The sequence below is a fragment of the Lepus europaeus genome, chromosome 10 (genome assembly GCF_033115175.1).
Source record: "Lepus europaeus isolate LE1 chromosome 10, mLepTim1.pri, whole genome shotgun sequence".
Lineage (NCBI taxonomy): Eukaryota > Metazoa > Chordata > Mammalia > Lagomorpha > Leporidae > Lepus > Lepus europaeus.
Genome location: NC_084836.1, coordinates 102,394,889 through 102,415,251, shown reverse-complemented (window position 1 = coordinate 102,415,251; position 20,363 = coordinate 102,394,889). Strand labels below are relative to the sequence as shown.

The 20,363-nt window shown below is 45.7% G+C and overlaps 1 protein-coding gene across 7 annotated transcripts in view; it reads left to right on the top strand.

Moving 5' to 3' along the window:
* NCOA6 (nuclear receptor coactivator 6) overlaps positions 1 to 20,363 on the top strand; it is a 114,254-nt gene that overhangs the window by 81,385 nt on the left and 12,506 nt on the right. For 6 of the 7 annotated variants that reach the window (XM_062204071.1, XM_062204076.1, XM_062204075.1 and 3 more), the window contains 4 exons: positions 1,193 to 4,180; positions 8,504 to 8,572; positions 12,778 to 12,814; positions 19,189 to 19,337. In XM_062204071.1, coding sequence (XP_062060055.1) covers positions 1,193 to 4,180; positions 8,504 to 8,572; positions 12,778 to 12,814; positions 19,189 to 19,337 — 3,243 coding nt within the window. The remainder of the gene's footprint in view (positions 1 to 1,192; positions 4,181 to 8,503; positions 8,573 to 12,777; positions 12,815 to 19,188; positions 19,338 to 20,363) is intronic. The other variant, XM_062204073.1, reaches the window with a different exon arrangement.

Here is a 20,363-nt window from a genome sequence, read left to right as displayed (position 1 = left end):
TACTCTGGAAATCTTTGGCCAGAAGAAATCAATTAACTGTTGAGCACAGAGCTTGATCCACAGCGCATGGTGGCTTCTCTGTAAAAATCTGGAGCCAGCATTTCTTTGAACTGCAAGAGGCAGCCATTCTTAATCCTGCACCTTCTAAGGATGTCCTTAATGTGTTTTTCATGCAAGAATGGAATAAATCCATGGATTTGTATCTGAGCTGTATGCCCACTTTTCCCCACTGGACCATTTGTATTATTGGATTGATTATCTTTTTATCCTTCCTGCTGCTATTGTAAGGTTTTGGTTCTAAAATGCCAAGTAAAATCTTCCAAACTCGAGAATCATACTGAGATGGTGCCTTCTGCAAATCTGTAAGGCGTGGTCCCTCAGAGTTCTTTTCCAAAAAGTATTTCTTGTTTCTGAGGGCTATCCTTCTAGTACTTATTCTCTAATTGTGGATTCACAGGGGATATTTCTCCAAATAGAGGTTTGCCTGTTAAGAAGTAAATGGAAATTAATATCCCTAAAAACTTCAGTGCCTACCTTTGATTGCCAATGTGTATATCAACTTCTGATAGCTCCCGCTGTCTAAGAGAAAGTTTAAATCAATTTCCCATGAGGAATGAGCCTGAAGGATGCAACGTAGTTTATGGAGCCACTGGGATGCAGTAATTTAAAATCCCTGTTTCTTAAGGAAATGAATCCTAGATTTGTATATTTTACTTCTTTTGGAAGAATAAAAAAGCTGTCTTCAGTGCTGGTGCTTTTCAACAAAAACAAGTCTTTAAAAATTCATCTTCTGCTCACAGAAAAAGAAAATCCTAACTACTTTACCTCATTCACAAGTACAATCAAATGCTGATTATGTCTGCCTGAGACCCAGATGCTAGGTGGCCAGCTACTTGCTGTTGGTGGAATTTCTCTCATTGACGGTGCATAGCACAGAATATCTGTCAGAGTTAGCCTCCTGAGACCCTGCACACTGAGGAGCTCCACGTTCTTACTGCTTTGCCGCTTGCTTCCTTACACAGGGTGCTCCTTTGCTGTGTCAAATCATCCGGGGCTGTGCCCTGCCCTGGAGCAGCCACAGCTGGCGTGCCTGAGCTTTTGTGCACTGTCTGCCACCGAGATGAGTATTGCTTTGAATGCCAAGTTTTCTTGCTGAAAATCTAACTTCCCTGATTTTGGGGACTTGTTTTAGGTTATCCTGCTCAGCCAGTTGATCAGAGGCCACTTCAGCAGATGCCTCCTCAACTCATGCAGCATGTGGCACCCCCACCACAGCCACCACAGCAGCAGCCACAGCCACCACTGCCTCAGCAGCAGCCGCCGCCGCCGCCACCTCCCAGTCAGCCACAGTCTCAGCAGCAGCAACAGCAGCAGCAGCAAATGATGATGATGCTCATGATGCAACAAGACCCCAAATCAGCTAGGCTTCCAGTCTCCCAAAACATCCACCCTCCCAGAGGCTCCCTGAACGCGGACTCCCAGAGAATGCCCATGCAACAGAGTGGCAACGTGCCAGTCATGGTCAGTCTGCAAGGAGCTGCTTCCGTTCCACCCTCACCTGATAAGCAAAGAATGCCCATGCCCGTGACTGCGCCTTTGGGAGGCAATTCGAGGAAAATGGTGTACCAGGAGAACCCACAGAATCCTTCCAGCTCGCCACTGGGAGACATGTCCTCACTCCCTGAAGTGAGTGGCAGTGAAGTACCACCTGCCTCAGGAGGCCCAAGTAGCATGCCTTCACATCTGGTGGTTTCCCAGGGACCGTTAGTGATGACAGGGCCAAAGCCTGGACCATCACCCCTCACAGCAACGCAAGGTGCAACACCCCAGCAGCCCCCTGTGAACTCCCTGCCCAGCTCCCATGCCCACCACTTTCCAAGTGTGGCTGCCCCAACCCAGACGTCTAGGCCTAAAACCCCGAACAGAGCCAGCCCCAGACCCTATTATCCTCAGACACCCAACAACCGCCCTCCCAGCACAGAACCTTCAGAAATCAGTCTGTCACCAGAAAGACTCAATGCCTCCATAGCAGGACTCTTCCCTCCACAGATTAATATTCCTTTACCTCCTAGGCCGAATTTAAACAGAGGCTTTGATCAACAGGGCCTAAATCCAACAACTTTGAAGGCCATTGGACAAGCACCTTCAAATCTCACCATGAATAATCCTTCCAGTTTTGCTGCCCCGCAAACTCACAAATTAGACTCTGTGGTGGTGAATTCTGGAAAGCAGTCTAATTCTGGAGCAACAAAACGGGCAAGTCCAAGTAACAGCCGCAGGTCTAGTCCTGGGTCCAGTAGAAAAACCACCCCAAGCCCTGGGAGGCAAAATTCAAAAGCCCCTAAACTCGCTCTAGCCTCCCAAACAAACACAGCCCTGTTGCAGAACGTGGAGTTGCCAAGAAATGTGCTGGTCAGTCCCACTCCTCTGGCCAATCCCCCCATGCCAGGCAGCTTTCCTAACAACAGTGGACTGAATCCGCAGAATCCCGCCATGCCTGTGCCTGCAGTGGCTGGAGTCCTTGAGGATAACAAGGAGAGCTTGAGTGTGCCTCAGGACAGTGACTGCCAGAATTCCCAGGGTAGGAAAGAGCAGGTAAACGCTGAGCTAAAAGCAGTCCCTGCCCAAGAAGTGAAAATGGTTGTCCCTGAAGATCAGTCCAAAAAGGATGGGCAGCCTTTGGATCCTAACAAACTTCCCGGTATTGAAGAGAACAAAAATTTGGTGTCTCCGGCCATGCGGGAAGCACCAACGTCACTGAGTCAACTTCTTGACAACTCTGGAGCTCCTAACGTCACCATTAAACCCCCTGGGCTTACAGATATGGAAGTAACACCTCCAGTAGTTTCTGGTGAGGACCTCAAAAAGGCATCTGTTGTTCCCACACTACAGGATCCGTCATCTTCTAAAGAACCCTCTAGTTCCCTAAACTTACCTCACAACAATGAGCCGTGTTCAACCCTTGTGCATCCAGAATTGAGTGAGGTCAGTTCTAATGTTGCACCAAGCCTCCCTCCAGTAATGTCAAGACCTGTCAGCTCTTCCTCCATTTCTGCTCCTTTGCCCCCAAATCAAATAACTGTGTTTGTCACTTCCAATCCCATCACAACTTCAGCTAACACATCAGCAGCTCTGCCGACTCACTTGCAGTCTGCTCTGATGTCAACGGTCGTCACCATGCCCAATGTGGGTAGCAAGGTCATGGTTTCCGAGGGACAGTCAGCTGCTCAGTCTAATGCCCGGCCTCAGTTCATTACACCTGTCTTTATCAATTCATCCTCAATAATTCAGGTTATGAAAGGATCACAGCCAAGCACAATTCCTGCAGCCCCTCTGACCACCAACTCTGGTCTGATGCCTCCCTCCGTTGCAGTCGTTGGTCCTTTACACATACCTCAGAACATAAAGTTTTCTTCTGCTCCTATACCGCCTAATGCCCCCTCTAGTAGTCCTGCTCCGAATGTACAGACAGGACGACCACTGGTCCTTAACTCACGAGCCACTCCTGTTCAGCTTCCTTCTCCCCCTTGCACATCTTCTCCAGTTGTCCCTCCTCATCCCCCTGTCCAGCAAGTGAAAGAATTGAATTCAGACGAGGCCAGTCCTCAGGTGAGCACCTCAGCAGATCAGAACACTCTGTCCTCTTCACAGTCAACCACAATGGTTTCTCCCCTTTTGACCAACAGCCCAGGCTCCTCTGTCAACCGGCGAAGCCCAGTCTCCTCCAGTAAGGGAAAAGGAAAAGTGGACAAAATTGGCCAGATTTTGCTGACCAAGGCGTGTAAGAAAGTTACAGGCTCTCTCGAGAAAGGAGAAGAGCAATATGCTGCAGATGGAGAGACTGAAGGCCAAGGGCTAGAGACCCCAGCTCCAGGGCTCATGGGAACAGAGCAGTTATCTGCGGAGCTGGACAGTAAAACCCCAACGCCTCCAGCACCTACTCTGCTAAAAATGACCTCCAGCCCTGTGGGCCCAGGCTCTGCCTCAGCAGGACCCAGCTTACCTGGCGGTGCTCTCCCTACCAGCGTACGCTCGATAGTAACCACTCTAGTACCCTCTGAGCTCATCTCTGCAGCACCAACCACAAAAAGCAATCATGGTGGCATAGCATCTGAGCCACTTGCAGGTGGCCTAGTGGAGGAGAAAGTGGGATCCCATCCAGAACTTCTGCCCAGCATAGGTATGTACTCAGGACGTGGACATGATGTCATCTCATGCCAGAAGGGTTTTTGTTTTGTTTTTGTTTTGTTTTTGTTTTTGTTTTTAATCTAGCCCACAAAAGCATTACTCCTTTTCTACTTGGTGGAAGAATGGACTTAAATAGAAATAGTAGTAGTTCTATTTATTGGAAGTACATTGGGAAATATGCTTTTAAATCCCATGGTAAGTTTAGCTTCATTAACATGATTCTGTCTCTGCTCCTTTCACTTATATGAAAGTTTCTGAGTTTACAAGGAAGTATCTTTGTATGCATTATCACATCAGCATGCCAACCATATCAGGTAATCTTTAAGTCATCCTATGGGTGAGAGGATTGAAGCTCAGATTGAAGTTCAGTATTTGTTCGAAGTCTCTGCTGTGGACCCTCCAATGTCCCTTAAGTATGAAAAGCTGTTTCTGCAGGTTCCCCTGATCATGATGAAGGCTTGCTCATGACTGTTTCAGAGCAGGATTTTCGAAACCCCATCCTCATACCTTAAAAAAAAAAAAAAAAAAAAGATTTATTTATTTGAAAGGCAGAGTTACAGAGAGAAAGTGAGACAGAGATCTTCTATTTGCTGGTTCATCCCCCAAATGGATGCAATGGCCAGGGCTGAACCAGGCCGAAGCCTGGAACCAGGAGCTGCTTCTGGGTCTCCCATGTGGGCTCAGGGGCCCAAACACTTGGGCCATCACATGCCACTGCTTCCCCAAGCACAGTAGCAGGGAGCTGGATCAGAAGTGGAGCAGCTGGGGCCGGCTTCATGGCGCAGTAGGTTAATCCTCCGCCTGCAGTGCCGGCATCCCATACAGGTGCTGGTTCTAGTACTGGCTGCCCCTCTTCCAATCCAGCTCTCTGCTATGGCCTGGGGAAGCAATAGAATATGGCCCAAGTGCTTGAGCCCCTGTACCCACGTAGGAGACCAGGAAGAAGCTTCTGGCTTCTGGCTTCAGATTGGCGAAGCTCTAGCCGTTGAGGCCATCTGGGGAGTGAACCAACAGAAGGAAGACCTTTCTCTCTGTCTCTCCCTCTCATTGTCTGTAACTCTACCTTTCAAATAAATAAAATAAATCTTTAAAAAAAAAAAAAAGTGGAGCAGCCAGGATGTGAACCAGCACCAATATGGATGCCAACACTGCAGGCAGCGGCTTAACCCACTATGCCACAATACCACCCCCTATTATACTCCAAGACCATTCCCTTTCTGGGCTACCCCAAAGGAGAGCGTTCTAGACATTCAGGTTTCATAACAGACCTATGAGGAACAAAGTAGTTAACAGGATAGGGTACAGCTGGTGTCACAGTGCCAGCACTTACTGGATGTATAGGCTTGAGTATGTTGCTGGCCTACTCCCAAATTCCAGTTTTCTCCTTTGTGGGGACAATAGAATTTAATGAAGGAATGCATGTAACTTGCTTAGAGTGGAGCCTAGAACATAGTAACTTTGATAAATGGTTAAAATTATTACCAGTTCCTTTTTGATGCACTATCTGTAAATTGGTCCGTTCCACTCATGGATATCCAGTTCGGATTATTTCCTATATGCTGTTAAGGTGTGCTGCTGATGACAGGATGGGGGTCCTTGCATTGCCCCTCCTTCCTTTTCTTGCTTCCCCTCCCCACACGTTTCTTCTTCGTTGAGGCTTAAGTGCTGCAGAAGCTCTTTCTCCCCAGAGGTGACTCAGTCACACACCAGAGATGGGAAGGATCTTTGTGATACACGAGGCCAGCTAGTAGGGCTGTCTTATTTGTGTATCCAGTATGCTTTGAGTGCCCACTGCTGAGTTTAAGTACCCAGGAGGAGACAGGAAGAACAATCTTCAGAATATGATCAGAGTTCAAGTTTTAGCCCTGCTGGTTACCAGTTGAAGTTGCTTAAGTTTCTTAACCTCTCTGAAGCCATGTACTTAACATGTCAGTTAAGTGGAGATTATAATTGTTACATCTCATAATTTGTATGCAGATTCAATGAGAGGACTTAACATCAAGTGGCCAGCACACTGCCTCATACAGAGCTCCAGAAAGGTCATTTCCCCTTCTCTCTGCCTCTTCACCTTGCTGCTAGAGGTACAGGAGGGATAGAGGCCTTGAGGGCATTCAATATCTTTCTAGGAGGTACAGACCTTACAGAACTAGGGGCTCTGTTTCTGCTCCTAGTTCTGTTGATGTAAGTGAATCTTAAGAGTTAAAAAGAAATTTGGTATGACTTAAATATGTTTGCTGCTACCAAGTGTTTCCATTTCTACTTCCTTTCAGGGAACTTGTCTCTCTGGTACCAAGAGAATAATGATGAAATGATTAGAAAAAATTTAACTGGATCATATGTACTAGAGAAATATTTGAGCCTTGGGAAGATGAACCACCAGTTGGAAAAAATTCTCAGTTTTAGTTAAGGCCATCTTTGCTTATAGTGACTGTTTCTATTCTTTTTCAAGGGACTTCTGTGCTTTTACCTTGAAAATGTGAGAAATCAATACTGAAGTTAAAAGTAGAAGTTAAGGTATAGTTTCAAGCTTTATCAGATAAGCATCCAAAATAAATTCTTAAGCACAATGCATTACTGACTGCTTTACTAAGCAGGGAGAAAAATCTGCAAAATTCGGTCTCCACAAGAGTAAAACTTACAGAGTTTATGTAGGATTTTAGATTGAAGTGTCAAGATGGGAGAACATCCTCGATGGTGGCATGTCTGTGCCTTCGATCTTTACTGTGTGGGCTGGGAAGTTTCTGTTCTAGAGTACGCCATTTTTTTGTTCTTTTCCTTGAGGGCCTAAGTTCTCTCTGTCCTTCAAAGCCTAGTTCTTATGTTTCTCTCTTTAATGTGCCTTCAGATTTCTCGACCTAAAATTGATCTTCCTTGCTTTGGATTCCTGTAGTGCTTTATACTTATGAGCCTCCTTCATAAGGCATCACAGTCCACTCCGGTGTGCCACATTTGCACGTCTGTAATACCAGACTGAGTTTTTGATATGCAAGAGGGGTGTAATTTCTCTAAGGGTGCCTAGCACAGTGCCTTGCCTCTAGTAAGTTCTTTGTAGCTATTTGATAAGTAAATAACATACCAAATTGAATTGTTCATTAACTGTGAATTGAATACTTATGCCCATCACATTTGCCAGATTCTCTTAAAAGTACAAAATTACATAATTTAGCTTTCAAGGAGTATATTCTTTTTTTAAAAGATTTATTTTAATCTATTTGAAAAAGTTACAGAGAGAGGTAGAGAACGAGAGAGAGAGGTTTTCCATCCACTGGTTCACTCCCCAAATGGCCACAACAGCCAGAGCTGAGCCAGTCCAAAGCCAGGAGCCGGGAGCTTCTTCTGGGTCTCCTAACATGGGTGCAGGGGCCAAAGGACTGTGGGCCATCCTCCACCTTCCAAAGCACATTACCAGGGAGCTGGATCAGAAGTGGAGCATCCAGGTCTCCAACCAGTGCCCACATGGGATGCCAGTACTGTAGGCTGGAGCTTTAACCTGCTGCGCCACAGCGCGGGCCCCAAGGAGTATATTCTTTACAGGGGTGAGACAGGATTTTTTTTACATACTAAAGTGAATGATACAATCATCCCTCCAAAACTGGTTTGGGTTTGCTACTAAGTTATGCTTTTGGGTTTTTTTAAGAGTAGTGTTCAACACTTGACCCCAAGAAGCAAAAATATATGGTTGTAGGCCGGCGCCGTGGCTTAACAGACTAATCCTCCGCCTTGCGGCGCCGGCACACCAGGTTCTAGTCCCGGTTGGGGCGCCGGATTCTATCCCGGTTGCCCCTCTTCCAGGCCAGCTCTCTGCTGTGGCCCAGGAGTGCAGTGGAGGATGGCCCAAGTGCTTGGGCCCTGCACCCGCATGGGAGACCAGGAGAAGTACCTGGCTCCTGGCTTTGGATCAGCGAGATGCGCCAGCTGCAGCGGCCATTGGAGGGTGAACCAACGGCAAAGGAAGACCTTTCTCTCTGTCTCTCTCTCTCACTATCCACTCTGCCTGTCAAAAAAAAAGAAAAAAGAAAAAGAAAAAAAAAATATGGTTGTCCTTGTTCTCAGCACAGTCTCCTCTGATCTTGATACATACAAGCAGGAGAAACAGATACCCCTAAGTGGTAGTCTGTGTTGCTGTTACAGTAGTCAACATTTTATTTAATAGTTAATTTTTAAAGTACCTTCTAAAATGTGATTTCAAAGCTGAAAGAACTGCCCTCTAAGACACAGTATTTCAACAGTTACTTAGTCCTTGATTCAGGTAATGATTTCTGCTATGCTTAGAAAAGAAACTAAAACACCTGTAATTTTTTCTTCCTTGCCTTAGCCCCTTCACAGAATTTAGTCCCAAAGGAAACTCCAGCCACAGCACTGCAGGGGTCTGTTGCCAGACCAGGTAAGACTTGCTTTGGAAAAACTTCTTGAGTGGGACAAGTTACGTGTGACAGAACTACTGCTGTCTTCATCATCACATTTTCTATGCCAAGAAGTGGCTAGAACTGTCTTAGCTGTTCACTTTGAAGCAGACTTCGGTTGAGTGGCAGGACGGATTGAGGCTGTTTTCCCTCAGAGCAGCTTGCTCACGCACACACTCGTAGTATCAGCCATGGAGCTCAAGAATGGCATCTCTGTACCCACTGCCTCTCTGCCACCCAGTGATTTCCATTGCAGAATTTGCCCTGTTCCATGACTCCACCCATAATTTGCAGCTGACTTGCTGGCATATGGTGCCTTACTGGGGTGGCAAATGTTAAAGCACCAAGATAGTAAGTGCATTGTTGCCTGACTAGAGGCTTGTTCAGAGACCCTGTGCCCCAGTGAGGTGGCCATTCCTCCAGTCATTCCAGCGAGGCAGTCATTCCAGTCATCTGTGGATCACATGAAGTTTCTCCCCATGACCAAGATATTCTAAAAAAAAAAACTTGTAACTATTGTTTCTGGAAGGAAGGTCCATGGTAATCTGACAGATAACTGCTGTGAGATGTTGCTCAGCTCTGAATGCATGAGAATCTTGATGTCAGTAACAACACTTGTTCTGCCTTCATAGATTAGACTGCTAAGGCAGACAAATCATGTAGATACAGGGGTACTTCAAAAAGGTTGTGGAAAGCAGAATTAAAAAGATAAGTTCATTTTGGTGCAAGAAAATGCAAATCTATTCATACAAGAGGTCTTCAGAAAGTTAATGGGGGGCCGGCACCGTGGCTTAACAGGCTAATCCTCCGCCTTGCGGCGCCGGCACACCGGGTTCTAATCCCGGTTGGGTCGCTGGATTCTATCCTGGTTGCCTCTCTTCCAGGCCAGCTCTCTGCTATGGCCCGGGAAGGCAGTGGAGGATGGCCCAAGTGCTTGGGCCCTGCACCCGCATGGGAGACCGGGAGAAACGCCTGGCTCCTGGCTTCGGATCAGCACGTTGCGCCAGCCGCAGCGGCCATTGGAGGGTGAACCAACAGCAAAAATGAAGACTTTCTCTCTGTCTCTCTCTCACTATCCACTCTGCCTGTCAAAAAAGAAAAAAAAAAAAGTTAATGGGAAATATATACTATGAAAAAAGTATGCATAGATCTAAAAAAATTTCTATCCCAAAATAAACATCTTTTAATTTTACTTTCCATAAACTTTTTGAAGTGCCCTCCTACATTTCAGTTTAGTCTTGCCCAGCTCTTTTTTGCTGTAGGTCATTTAGGGGCACAAAACAACAGAGTATGACTAGCTCCCACAAGGAGGTTAGAGTCTCATTGAAAGTATAATTCATGGGGCCAATGTTGTGATGCAGCACCAGCATCCCATTAGGGCACTAGTTGCAGTCCTGGCTACTCCACTTCTAATCCAGCTCCCTGCTAATGGCGTGGGAAGGCAGTGGAGGATAGCCCAAGTGATTCAGCCCTTAAGCCCACATGGGAGATCCAAAGGAAGCCTTGCCCATTACTGCCATTTGGAGAATAAGCCAATGGGTGGAAAGTGTGTGTGTGTGTGTGCATCCTCTCTGTAACTAAGCCTTTAAAAAAAAAAAAAAGTACAACTCACACACTTGACAAAATTAGTAAGAAGAGAAACAGTCTAGCCGTGTTTAATTTTGTGAATCTAAGCTAATAAAAGTAAAGTATAACATGATTATTTTAAAACCTGCTTCAGGATACTATATCTTGTGATGGATAAAACTTTCTACTTCACACTCTTTAGATAAAATCAGGCCTCTGGTGAATGTCTGAATAAAAGACATGTCAGCCACCCAGCTTCTTTGCTACCACCATCCATATACTTGATATTGTGCTGAACATTTAGGAAGGATAGGAATGGAGCAAATTATTCTCAGAAGGTGTCAGATAGTAAGCTCATGTTTTGGTGAGAAAAGGAGCAACTAGAAAGGGGAAGGGGATTTCATTTCCTGCCTCTTTCCTCGTTATTCCAGAAATTGGGCTTTACCATTATCGGTTTTTTATCCTCAGAGTAATTGGCTGAAGAATCTACTTCTTTTTAAAAGTTTGGCTTAAGTGAATCTCTTTTAAATACTCCTGGAGTACTGACTACCTTCACCTTTTGGTCTTCAGTTGTTTGAATCAGCAGTGATGATGTTAAAATTCCCAAAAGCTTCAAATTCTAACCTTGTTTTCAAAGAGCAAAGTAATCAAGGTTAACACTTCTTTTGAACCATTTTCATTTTTGAGTGAGTCACTTGAGTTTGTATGTCCAAGAGACTCTGTTTCTTGTGGAGGGATTTCTAAGTTTTGAGGGTCAGATAGATATGGGTAGCTAAACAGCAGATGTAAAGAAAGGATTCCTTTCTGCCAGCATCCTGTGTCAAAGGTGGAGTACTTCAGCCTTCTCACGTGGAAGGCTGTGTCAACATGATCATCATAGCAATAATAAGAATAGCTAGTGTTAAGGTACTACCAAGTGTCAGGTGCTGTACTAAAATCTTTATATGCATTATTTCATTTAATGTTCTTAACTTTGAACTGAGTAAAGTGGCTATCCTTGTTTTTCAGGTGAGGCATTGAACACAGGTCAAGTAATTATTTGAGGTCACATGGTTAATAAGCATTGAGGTAAAAATTATTTTTAGAGATTTATTTATTTGAAAGGCAGAGTTACAGGGAGAAGGAAAGACAGAAAGTGAGAGAGAGAGATCAATTGATCCATCTTCCATCCACTGGTTCACTCCTCAAATGGCCACAATGGGCACAGCTGGCCAAACTAAAGTTTTATCTGAGTCTGCCATGTGAGTTCAGAGACCCAAGCACTTGGACCATCTTCCACTGCCTTCCCAGGCCATCAGTAGGGAGCTGATCAGAAGTGAAGCAGCTGGGATTCAAACCAGTGCCCATGTGGAATGCCAGCATTGCAGCGGCTTAACCTGCTATGCCACAGTGTCGGCCCCTTGAGGTCAAAACTTTAACCCAGGCACTCTGATTTTGCTGCCTACCAGAAGGTTACTGTGTAAACATTAAGGCAGGTTAGACAGGTACACTGCAGTATGAGGTGCTGAACGCCCTTCAGTTGCTGGGCTAATGGGAAGCCAGAGGCAGGAGAGACTGCTGCTGTCTGGCATGTCAGGGCAGGGCTTTTGGGAAAGATGGAGCTTCCTGAAAGTGTGTAATAGGAAGCAGATGTTTAATTGCTAGTGCTGAGAAAAATGTGCCTTGGAAGCCCAGAGGGTGCTCATTGATGTAAAAACTCTGCTACAGACAAATTACTGAGACTTTTCTTTCTGGGAGACTGAGAAAGGCTGAGAAACATACTGGAGTCTGCAGGCCATATCTCATATCTCGAAGCAAAGACCTCGACTTTCCAAACTGAGTGAGTGAGGAAGTGGTTTGAAGGAGAATACATCCTTAATAGATGTTCAAGACATCAGAAAATTGTTGTCTTTAAAAAGTACCAAGAGGGGGCTGGCACCGCGGCTCACTAGGCTAATCCTCCGCCTATGGCACCAGCACCCCAGGTTATAGTCCCGATTGGGGCGCCGGATTCTGTCCCAGTTGCTCCTCTTCCAGTCCAGCTCTCTGCTGTGGCCCGGGAGTGCAGTGGAGGATGGCCCAAGTGCTTGGGCCCTGCACCCGCATGGGAGACCAGGAGGAAGCACCTGGCTCCTGGCTTTGGGTTGGCACAGCGCGCCGGCCGCGGCGGCCATTGGAGGGTGAACCAACGGAAAAGGAAGACCTTTCTCTCTGTCCCTCTCTCTCACTGTCTAACTCTGCCTGTCCAAAAAAAAAAAAAAAAAAAAAAAAAAGTGCCAAGAGGGCAGAGATATTTTAAGAATGAAAACAGTCTCTCCTACGTGAGGAGGTAATAATAGCATTATTTTACTAACCTAGTTGCAGCTGAATGAAATATGAACCAGGCAGTGTGAATTTAGTTCTGTTGATCCAAACAGGATTATTTCAGTGTGAAGTAGAATAAAAATAGACCACATAAGTGTCTTATGTCCCCAACGAATCAAATTGGGTCCACGCCAACTTCGTCTCCATACCACGTAGGGTGAGAATTCTGCTGGGCACAGAGATGCGTTCAGAATTCTTGCAGATACCTAGTTTCTCCTTGTGAACATATACACCAGCAGCTTCCTCATCTCACATCTGTCCTTTGTCTTTTTTACAGAACTGGAGGCAAATGCTGCCATAGTCTCTGGACAAAGGTAAGATGATCATTTCTGCAGACATAGCATGAATACAGCATTAGCCTCTTGAATGGATAGCAGCTGTGGTTTTTTTTTTTTTTTTTTTTGGTTGTTAAACCTCTCCTCACCTTGGCCTTTTCCTTCACTCTTGCAACCAATCTGTTTTTACAGCTATCTTAGAAAGCTGCCATCAGTCCTAATCTCCTCAGAGGGAACCCATCTCCTAATAAGAACTTGGTGGCTGAGTTTCTACCTTTTATGATTGTTTAAAGATGGAATAGAAGGGTTAGTGCTGTGGTGTAGTAGGTTAAACATCCACCTGAAGTGCCAGCATCCTATATGGGTGCCGGTTTGAGCCCTGGCTGCTCCACTTCTGATCCAGCTCCCTACTGATAGCCTGGGAAGTATCGGAAGATGGCACAAGTGCTTGGGCCCCTGCACCCACATGGGAGATGCAGAAGTTCCTGGCTCCTGGCTTCAGATCAGCCCAGTCTGGCCATTGCAGCCATCTGGGGGTGAACCAGTGGATGGAAGAAGACCTCTCTCTCTGTCTCTCCCTCTCTCTGTCTGTAACTATACGTCTCAAGTAAATAAATATTTTTTAAAAAACTGAATAGATAACATGGTGAGTAACTAGTAAGTATTTCAGTATATAGAAGGTTTTGTTATCGTTGTCACTAGTAATAGTACTTGAAAATGTCTTCTAAGTATAGTTTTTGTGGAGCCAGTATATGGTGTAGTGGGTTAAGCCACAACTAGGGAAACTTGCATCCTATAGCAGAGTGTCAGTTCAAGTCCCAGCTGCTCTGCTTCCAATCCAGCTTCTTGCTAATACATCTGGGAAGGCAGCAGGTGATGGCCCAAGTACTTGGGTCCCTGTTACCCATGTGGGAGACCCAGTTAGAGTTCCTGATTCCTGGCTTCAGCCAGTTGTTGCAGGCATTTGGGGAGTGAACCAGTGAATGAAAAATCTCTCAGTCACTCTGCCTTTCAAGTAAATAAATACATTTTTAAAAATAATAAATATTGGCCGGCGCCGTGGCTTAACAGGCTAATCCTCCACCTTGCAGCGCCGGCACACCGGGTTCTAGTCCCAGTCAGGGCACCGGATTCTATCCCGGTTGCCCCTCTTCCAGGCCAGCTCTCTGCTGTGGCCCAGGAAGGCAATGGAGGATGGCCCAACTCCTTGGGCCCTGTACCGGCATGGGAGACCAGAAGAAGCACCTGGCTCCTGGCTTCGGATCAGCGCGATGAGCTGGCCGCAGCAGCCATTGGAGGGTGAACCAACGGCAAAAAGGAAGACCTTTCTCTCTGTCTCTCTCTCTCACTATCCACTCTGCCTGTCAGAAAAAATAAAATAAAATAAATAAAATAAAAATAATAAATATAGTTCTTGATCCTCAAGGCAAAAAAGAGAACACCAGGCTGGGTCTGACCACTAAACAAACAAACAAAAAAGTTTTTTTGTTATGTTATGCTGCCCAACATAACCCAACAATATGAAATATATCTGTGGCTTCAACTTCATTAGCCCCTGGAAAGGAGTATTACTTTCTAAAAATCATCCCCTTTTTTGTGTAGGAATGCACAGGATAAACATTTAAGAATTTCTTACATTTGGCTGGCGCCGCGGCTTAACAGGCTATTCCTCCACCTTGCGGCGCCGGCACACTGGGTTCTAGTCCCGGTTGGGGCGCCGGATTCTATCCCGGTTGCCCCTCTTCCAGGCCAGCTCTCTGCTATGGCCCGGGAAGGCAGTGGAGGATGGCCCAAGTGCTTGGGCCCTGCACCCCATGGGAGACCAGGAGAAGCACCTGGCTCCTGCCATCGGATCAGCGCGATGCGCCGGCAGCAGTGGCCATTGGAGGGTGAACCAATGGCAAAAAGGAAGACCTTTCTCTCTGTCTCTCTCTCTCACTGTCCACTCTGCCTGTCAAAAAATAAAAAATAAATAAATAAATAAAATAAAAATAAAAAAAAAGAATTTCTTACATTTGTATAGCAATTTAGTTTTTAAAGCACATTTTTAATCATTTTCTGATTTAATATTGCTGTGTGCCCTGTAAGGAGGTAGTAATAGTGTTTATTTGAATGATATTCCATGTCATATGCTGGGCTACAAGTCCACTGAATGTATTGTCTCATTGAATTGTCACAGCAAATGTTAGGAAAGTAGCTTCTGTTGTATGAAGAATCAGAAGCTTGGAGAGGTTAAGCAAGCTGCCTAAAGTCACAGGCTTAGTAAATGGTGAGGTTGAGATTCAAACCCAGGCCTTCACAGAGCCTTCACATTCAATCTGTGCATTGCAGCAAACAAGGTAGGGATTTATAGTTTAAGAATCTGGAGCACAGAGTTAAATATCATGTTCGTAAGTGCACAGCTCAGAGTTGGCCCTGTTTATCTGATTCCATATTCATCACCATTCCAACTATATCTCTTGCCTCTCTGGTTTTATTTGGGTTGGAGTAATATTTGAATTCATTTGCATTTCTCAAGCATACACCAACTGTCTATCTCAAGAAAGAAGCTAGTCAACCCAAAATAGATTGTATTTCTTTCCAGAACTGCCGTGAGCATTGACCATGTACACACAAGGACAGTATTGCTGTGACTTTTGTCAGCTGAGAGAGGCACCTCCATTTGGATTCTTTTCTTCAGAATCTTTGACCATTTTCTGGGCACCTGGCCATAAAGCCATTCTCCTAACCTCTAAAAGGAGGTGTTAATCTCTTTGACTTGAAATTCCACCCCAGCTCTAGTCTTGCCTCTCCTTGACTTGCCTTGGCTTGTGGTTGGGTGTGGGGCACCCTACGTAAAACTAGGGTGGTGAATAGTGTGGCCCAGTTCCCAGCCATAGTGCCACTAACAGAGAGTCCTCTGGCAGGAGTAAACAGCAGAGGGGTAGGGAAAGTTGATAGTCAGGGCATGGTTCATGCCCTTAAGGAACCTACGATCTAGTGGAAGGCACAGACATTAACACAGAACATATTGTACAGTCAGGTGGTGCTCCAGAATGCCAGATACAGACTGTGAACCCAGAGACAGAAGAGACAGTCCACTTGGGGAAACTTTGATCAGTTTTGTTTTGTTTGTTGCAGTATTTTTATTTCAGTCCCATGCCTTATAAGCAAATTTAATTGACTTATTTTTCTAATTATTTTTGACATGTATTTTTTGAATCATGAAAGTAGTAAAAGATGCATTTAAAGAAAACCTGGAATTCAGATCAGAGAATTACAAAGAAAATAACTCATCAGTGAACCAGAGTTCCTGCAGCTCAACAATATTCCCTGTATGTATTTTAACTGTATTTTTTTTTTTTAATTTTTGACAGGCAGGGTGGACAGTGAGAGAGAGAGACAGAGAGAAAGGTCTTCCTTTTGCTGTTGGTTCACCCTCCAATGGCCGCCGCGGCCGGCGCGCTGCGGCCGGCGCACCGCGCTGATCCGATGGCAGGAGCCAGGTGCTTCTCCTGGTCTCCCATGCGGGTGCAGGGCCCAAGCACTTGAGCCATCCTCCACTGCACTCCCGGGCCACAGCAGAGAGCTGGCCTGGAAGAGGGGCAACCGGGACAGAATCCGACGCCCCGTTGGGACTAGAACCCGGTGTGCCGGCGCCGCTAGGCGGAGGACTAGCCTATTGAGCCGCGGCGCCGGCCTTTTTAACTGTATTTTTAAAAAGATTTATTGGCCGGCGCCGCGGCTCACTAGGTTAATCCTCCGCCTTGCGGCGCCGGCACACCGGGTTCTAGTCCCGGTCGGGGCGCCGGATTCTGTCCCGGTTGCCCCTCTTCCAGGCCAGCTCTCTGCTGTGGCCCGGGAGTGCAGTGGAGGATGGCCCAAGTGCTTGGGCCCTGCACCCGCATGGGAGACCAGGAGAAGCACCTGGCTCCTGCCATCGGATCAGCGCGGTGCGCCGGCCGCAGCGCGCCAACCGCGGCGGCCATTGGAGGGTGAACCAACGGCAAAAGGAAGACCTTTCTCTCTGTCTCTCTCTCTCACTGTCCACTCTGCCTGTCAAAAAAAAAAAAAAAAAAAAGATTTATTTATTTATTTAATAGTAGGAGTTACAAGCAGAGAGAGAGAGAGAGAGAGAGAGAGATCTTCCATCCACTGATTCACTCCCCAAATGGCCACAGCAGCTGGATCTGGGCCAGGCCAAAGCCAGGAACCTGGAGCTTCATCAGGGTCTCCCACATAGGTGGCAAGGCCCCAAGCACTTGGGCCATCTTTCACTGCTTTCCTAGGCGCATTAACAGGGAGCTGGATCACAAGTGGGGCTTGAGCCAGGACTCAAACCTGCTCCACAATGCCAGCCCTCATTGTATATATTTTAATTCATCTTTTTCTAGTCCACTTCACAGAGAATACATACAGATAGCGATACTGTCTCAAATTTATGTGTATATACCTTGTACTCATTCATTCATATGTGGTTACATATATACTGTATATTTAATGAAAATGGAATTACATTATTCATAATATGGGTAACTTTTTTACCCACTTAATATGTCAGGAACAGTTTTTTGTCCTTAAATAATTTTCCACAAACATGAGTTTTCATGACTGCAAATGGCTGTGTAAGGATTTCGCTATCTAATGTTGCTAGGCATGGAAGTCTTCTACTTATACTAGTATAAATAAAATACTTTGATATCCTTTTATGTAATTAGAGCTCTGTAAAAAGATTCATTTTTGGGGCCAATGCTGTGGTATAACGGGAAGCTACCACCTGCAGCTCTGGCTTCCAAAATGCGCACCAGTTAGAGTCCTGGCTGCTCCACTTCCTATCTAGCTCCCTACAAATGTGCCTAGGAAAGCAATGGAAAATGGCCCAAGTACTTGGTCTCCTGCTTCCCACATGGGAGACCCAGAAGAAACTCCTGGTTCCTAGCTTCAGCTTGGCCCACCCCAGCCATTGTGGCCATTTCGGGAGTAAACCAGAAGATGGAAGATCTCTTTCTCTGTAACTCTGCCTTTCAAATAAATAAATAATCTTTTTAAAGAAGATTTATTTATTTATTTATTTATTTATTTGAAAGGCAGAGTTACACAGAGAGAGGAGAGGCAGAGAGAGAATCTTCCATCCAATGGTTCACTCCTCAGTTGGCCGCAATGGCCAGAGCTGCGCCGATCCAAAGCCAGAAGCCAGGAGCTTCCCCCGGGTCTTCCACATGGGTGCAGGGGCCCAAGGACCTGGGCCATCCTCCACTGTCCTCCCAGGCCATAGCAGAGAGCTGGATCGGAAGTGGAGCAGCCAGATCTCAAACCGGTACCCATATGGGATGCTGGCACTTCAGGCTAGGGCGTTAACTGGCTGCACCACAGCGCCAGCCTTGAGATAGTAACAATTTTAAAACATAATCACATCCTTCATGTCTCTAAAAAATTACAGTCTCCAAAATATTTTAATTTTTTTAAAGATTTTATTTATTTGAGGCAGAGTTACAGACAGAGGGAGAAGCAGAAAGGTCTTCCATCAGCTGGTTCACTCCCCAAACGACCACTGCAGCAACTGGAGCTGGGCCAGGCCAAAGCCAGGAGCCAGGAGCTTCCTCCAGGACTCCCATGTGGGTGCAGGATCCCAAGCAGTTGGGCCATCTTCTACTGCTTTCCAAGGCCATAAGCAAAGAGCTGGATGAGAAGAGCAGCTGGGACAGGAATTGGCACCCATATGGAATGCCAGCACTGCAGGCAAAGACAGCCTTCTACACCACAGCACCAGCGCCAAGATTTTAATTTTTGAAAGAGAATATTATTCCCTTAAGAAAATGAGTAAAGAAGTTTAGAGGCTTTTGTTCCTAAATCTTTTGTTCCTAAATGTTTTTTTTTTTCAGATATTTTTCAACAAGTTCATCAGCAATATGCTTTTAGTATCTTATTTTTATTAAAAAGCTAGATTCAATTTTTTAAATTTTATTTTTATTTTATTCTATTTGAAAGCAGAGAGAGATCTTCCATCTGCTTGGTCACTCCAAATGCCTGCAACAGCTAGAGTTAAGCCAGTTCAAAGCCAGGATCCTGGAACTCAAGAGTGTGTCTCCCACATGGGTGACAAAGATCCAAGTACTTGAGCAAACACCTGCGGCCTCTCGTGGTACACATAGCAGGAAGCTGGAATTGGAAGCAGAACTGGAGCTCAAACCCAGGCGCTTTGACATGGGTTGTGGGTGTCCCAAGTGGTATCCTAACATTCATCCCCAAGACTCACTTTTAAATTCTCAGTGATATAGTAGGTAATAGTGCTCATTGTCCCAAGGTGAAATATTTTCTTTCTAGAATGACTGTGTAGTTCTTAATATTCTACCTTATGAATGAGACCCCAACTAAAAAGCCCCTTTAATATGACTCGATTCCCTAACCTTCTTGGAAACCTTGTGCTTTATCAGCAGTGAGCCCAAAGAGATAGTTGAGAAGTCCAAAACCCCTTCCCGGAGAAACTCTCGAACTGAAGAGCCAACTGTGGTTTCTGAAAGTGTGGAAAATGGACATCGTAAACGATCGTCGCGACCTGCTTCAGCCTCCAGCTCTACTAAAGGTTAGTGGTGGGATGTGGGCGCCATTTCTAGCACAAATAGAGGAACAGGATCCTGATCACAGCAACAGAGGACTTTGTCCTTCAGCTTTGCTGCTCTTCCTTCAGTCTCTTAAGTTACTTGGACTTCTTCTTTGCTTCTTTACCTCTATATTTTGTGTGCCAATACAAGGGCATCAAGCACTCCTGGAAAAAGATAGATTCCACTTTAAATTCATGATCACCCACTTCAGATAGGTCCAGCCATCTTTCTGTTTCTGTAGTTAAGTCTCTTTCCTACTCTCTACTCTTTTTAAACCTTTGGCCACTACTTTGTCTTCTTCCTCTTGGTAGAACCCCTCACTTCACAGAGAAAATGGAACTCTCTCAATTTCCCACTACCGGGACATAATTCTACCAGTGTCCGCCTCTGCACAGATAGCACCTGCTAAAATAGAGCAGGACACTTTCAAGTGCAAGGCCAGTTCCTCCACCTGTGCTTTTGATCCCATCCTGTCTGACCTTCTCAAGAACTCACACTTTTGGGGCCAACACTGTGGCACAGCAATTTAAACTGCTACCTGTGATGTTGGCATCCCATGTGTGCCAGTTCAAGTCTCGGCTGCTCCACTTCTGATCTAACTCTCTTCTTTTTTTTCTTTTGTTCTTTTTTAAAGATTTAACTGTTTATTTAAAAGGCAGAGTTACAGAGAGGCAGAGGCAGAGAGAGGAGTCTTCTTCCTCTGGTTCACACCCCAAATGACTGTGATAGCCAGAGCTGCACCAATCCAAAGCCAGGAGCCAGGTGCTTCTTTCGGGTCTCCCACACAGGTGCAGGGGCCCAAATACTTGGGACATCATCTACTGCTTTCCCAGGCTATAACAGAGAGCTAGATTGGAAGTGGAACAGCTGGGCTCAAATTAGTACCCATATGGGATGCAGGCACTACAGGCACTACAGGCGATGGCTTTACCCACGATGCCACAGCACCAGCCCCTCCAGCTCCCTTCAGATACTTCTAAGAAAGCAATGGAAGATGGCCCAAGTGC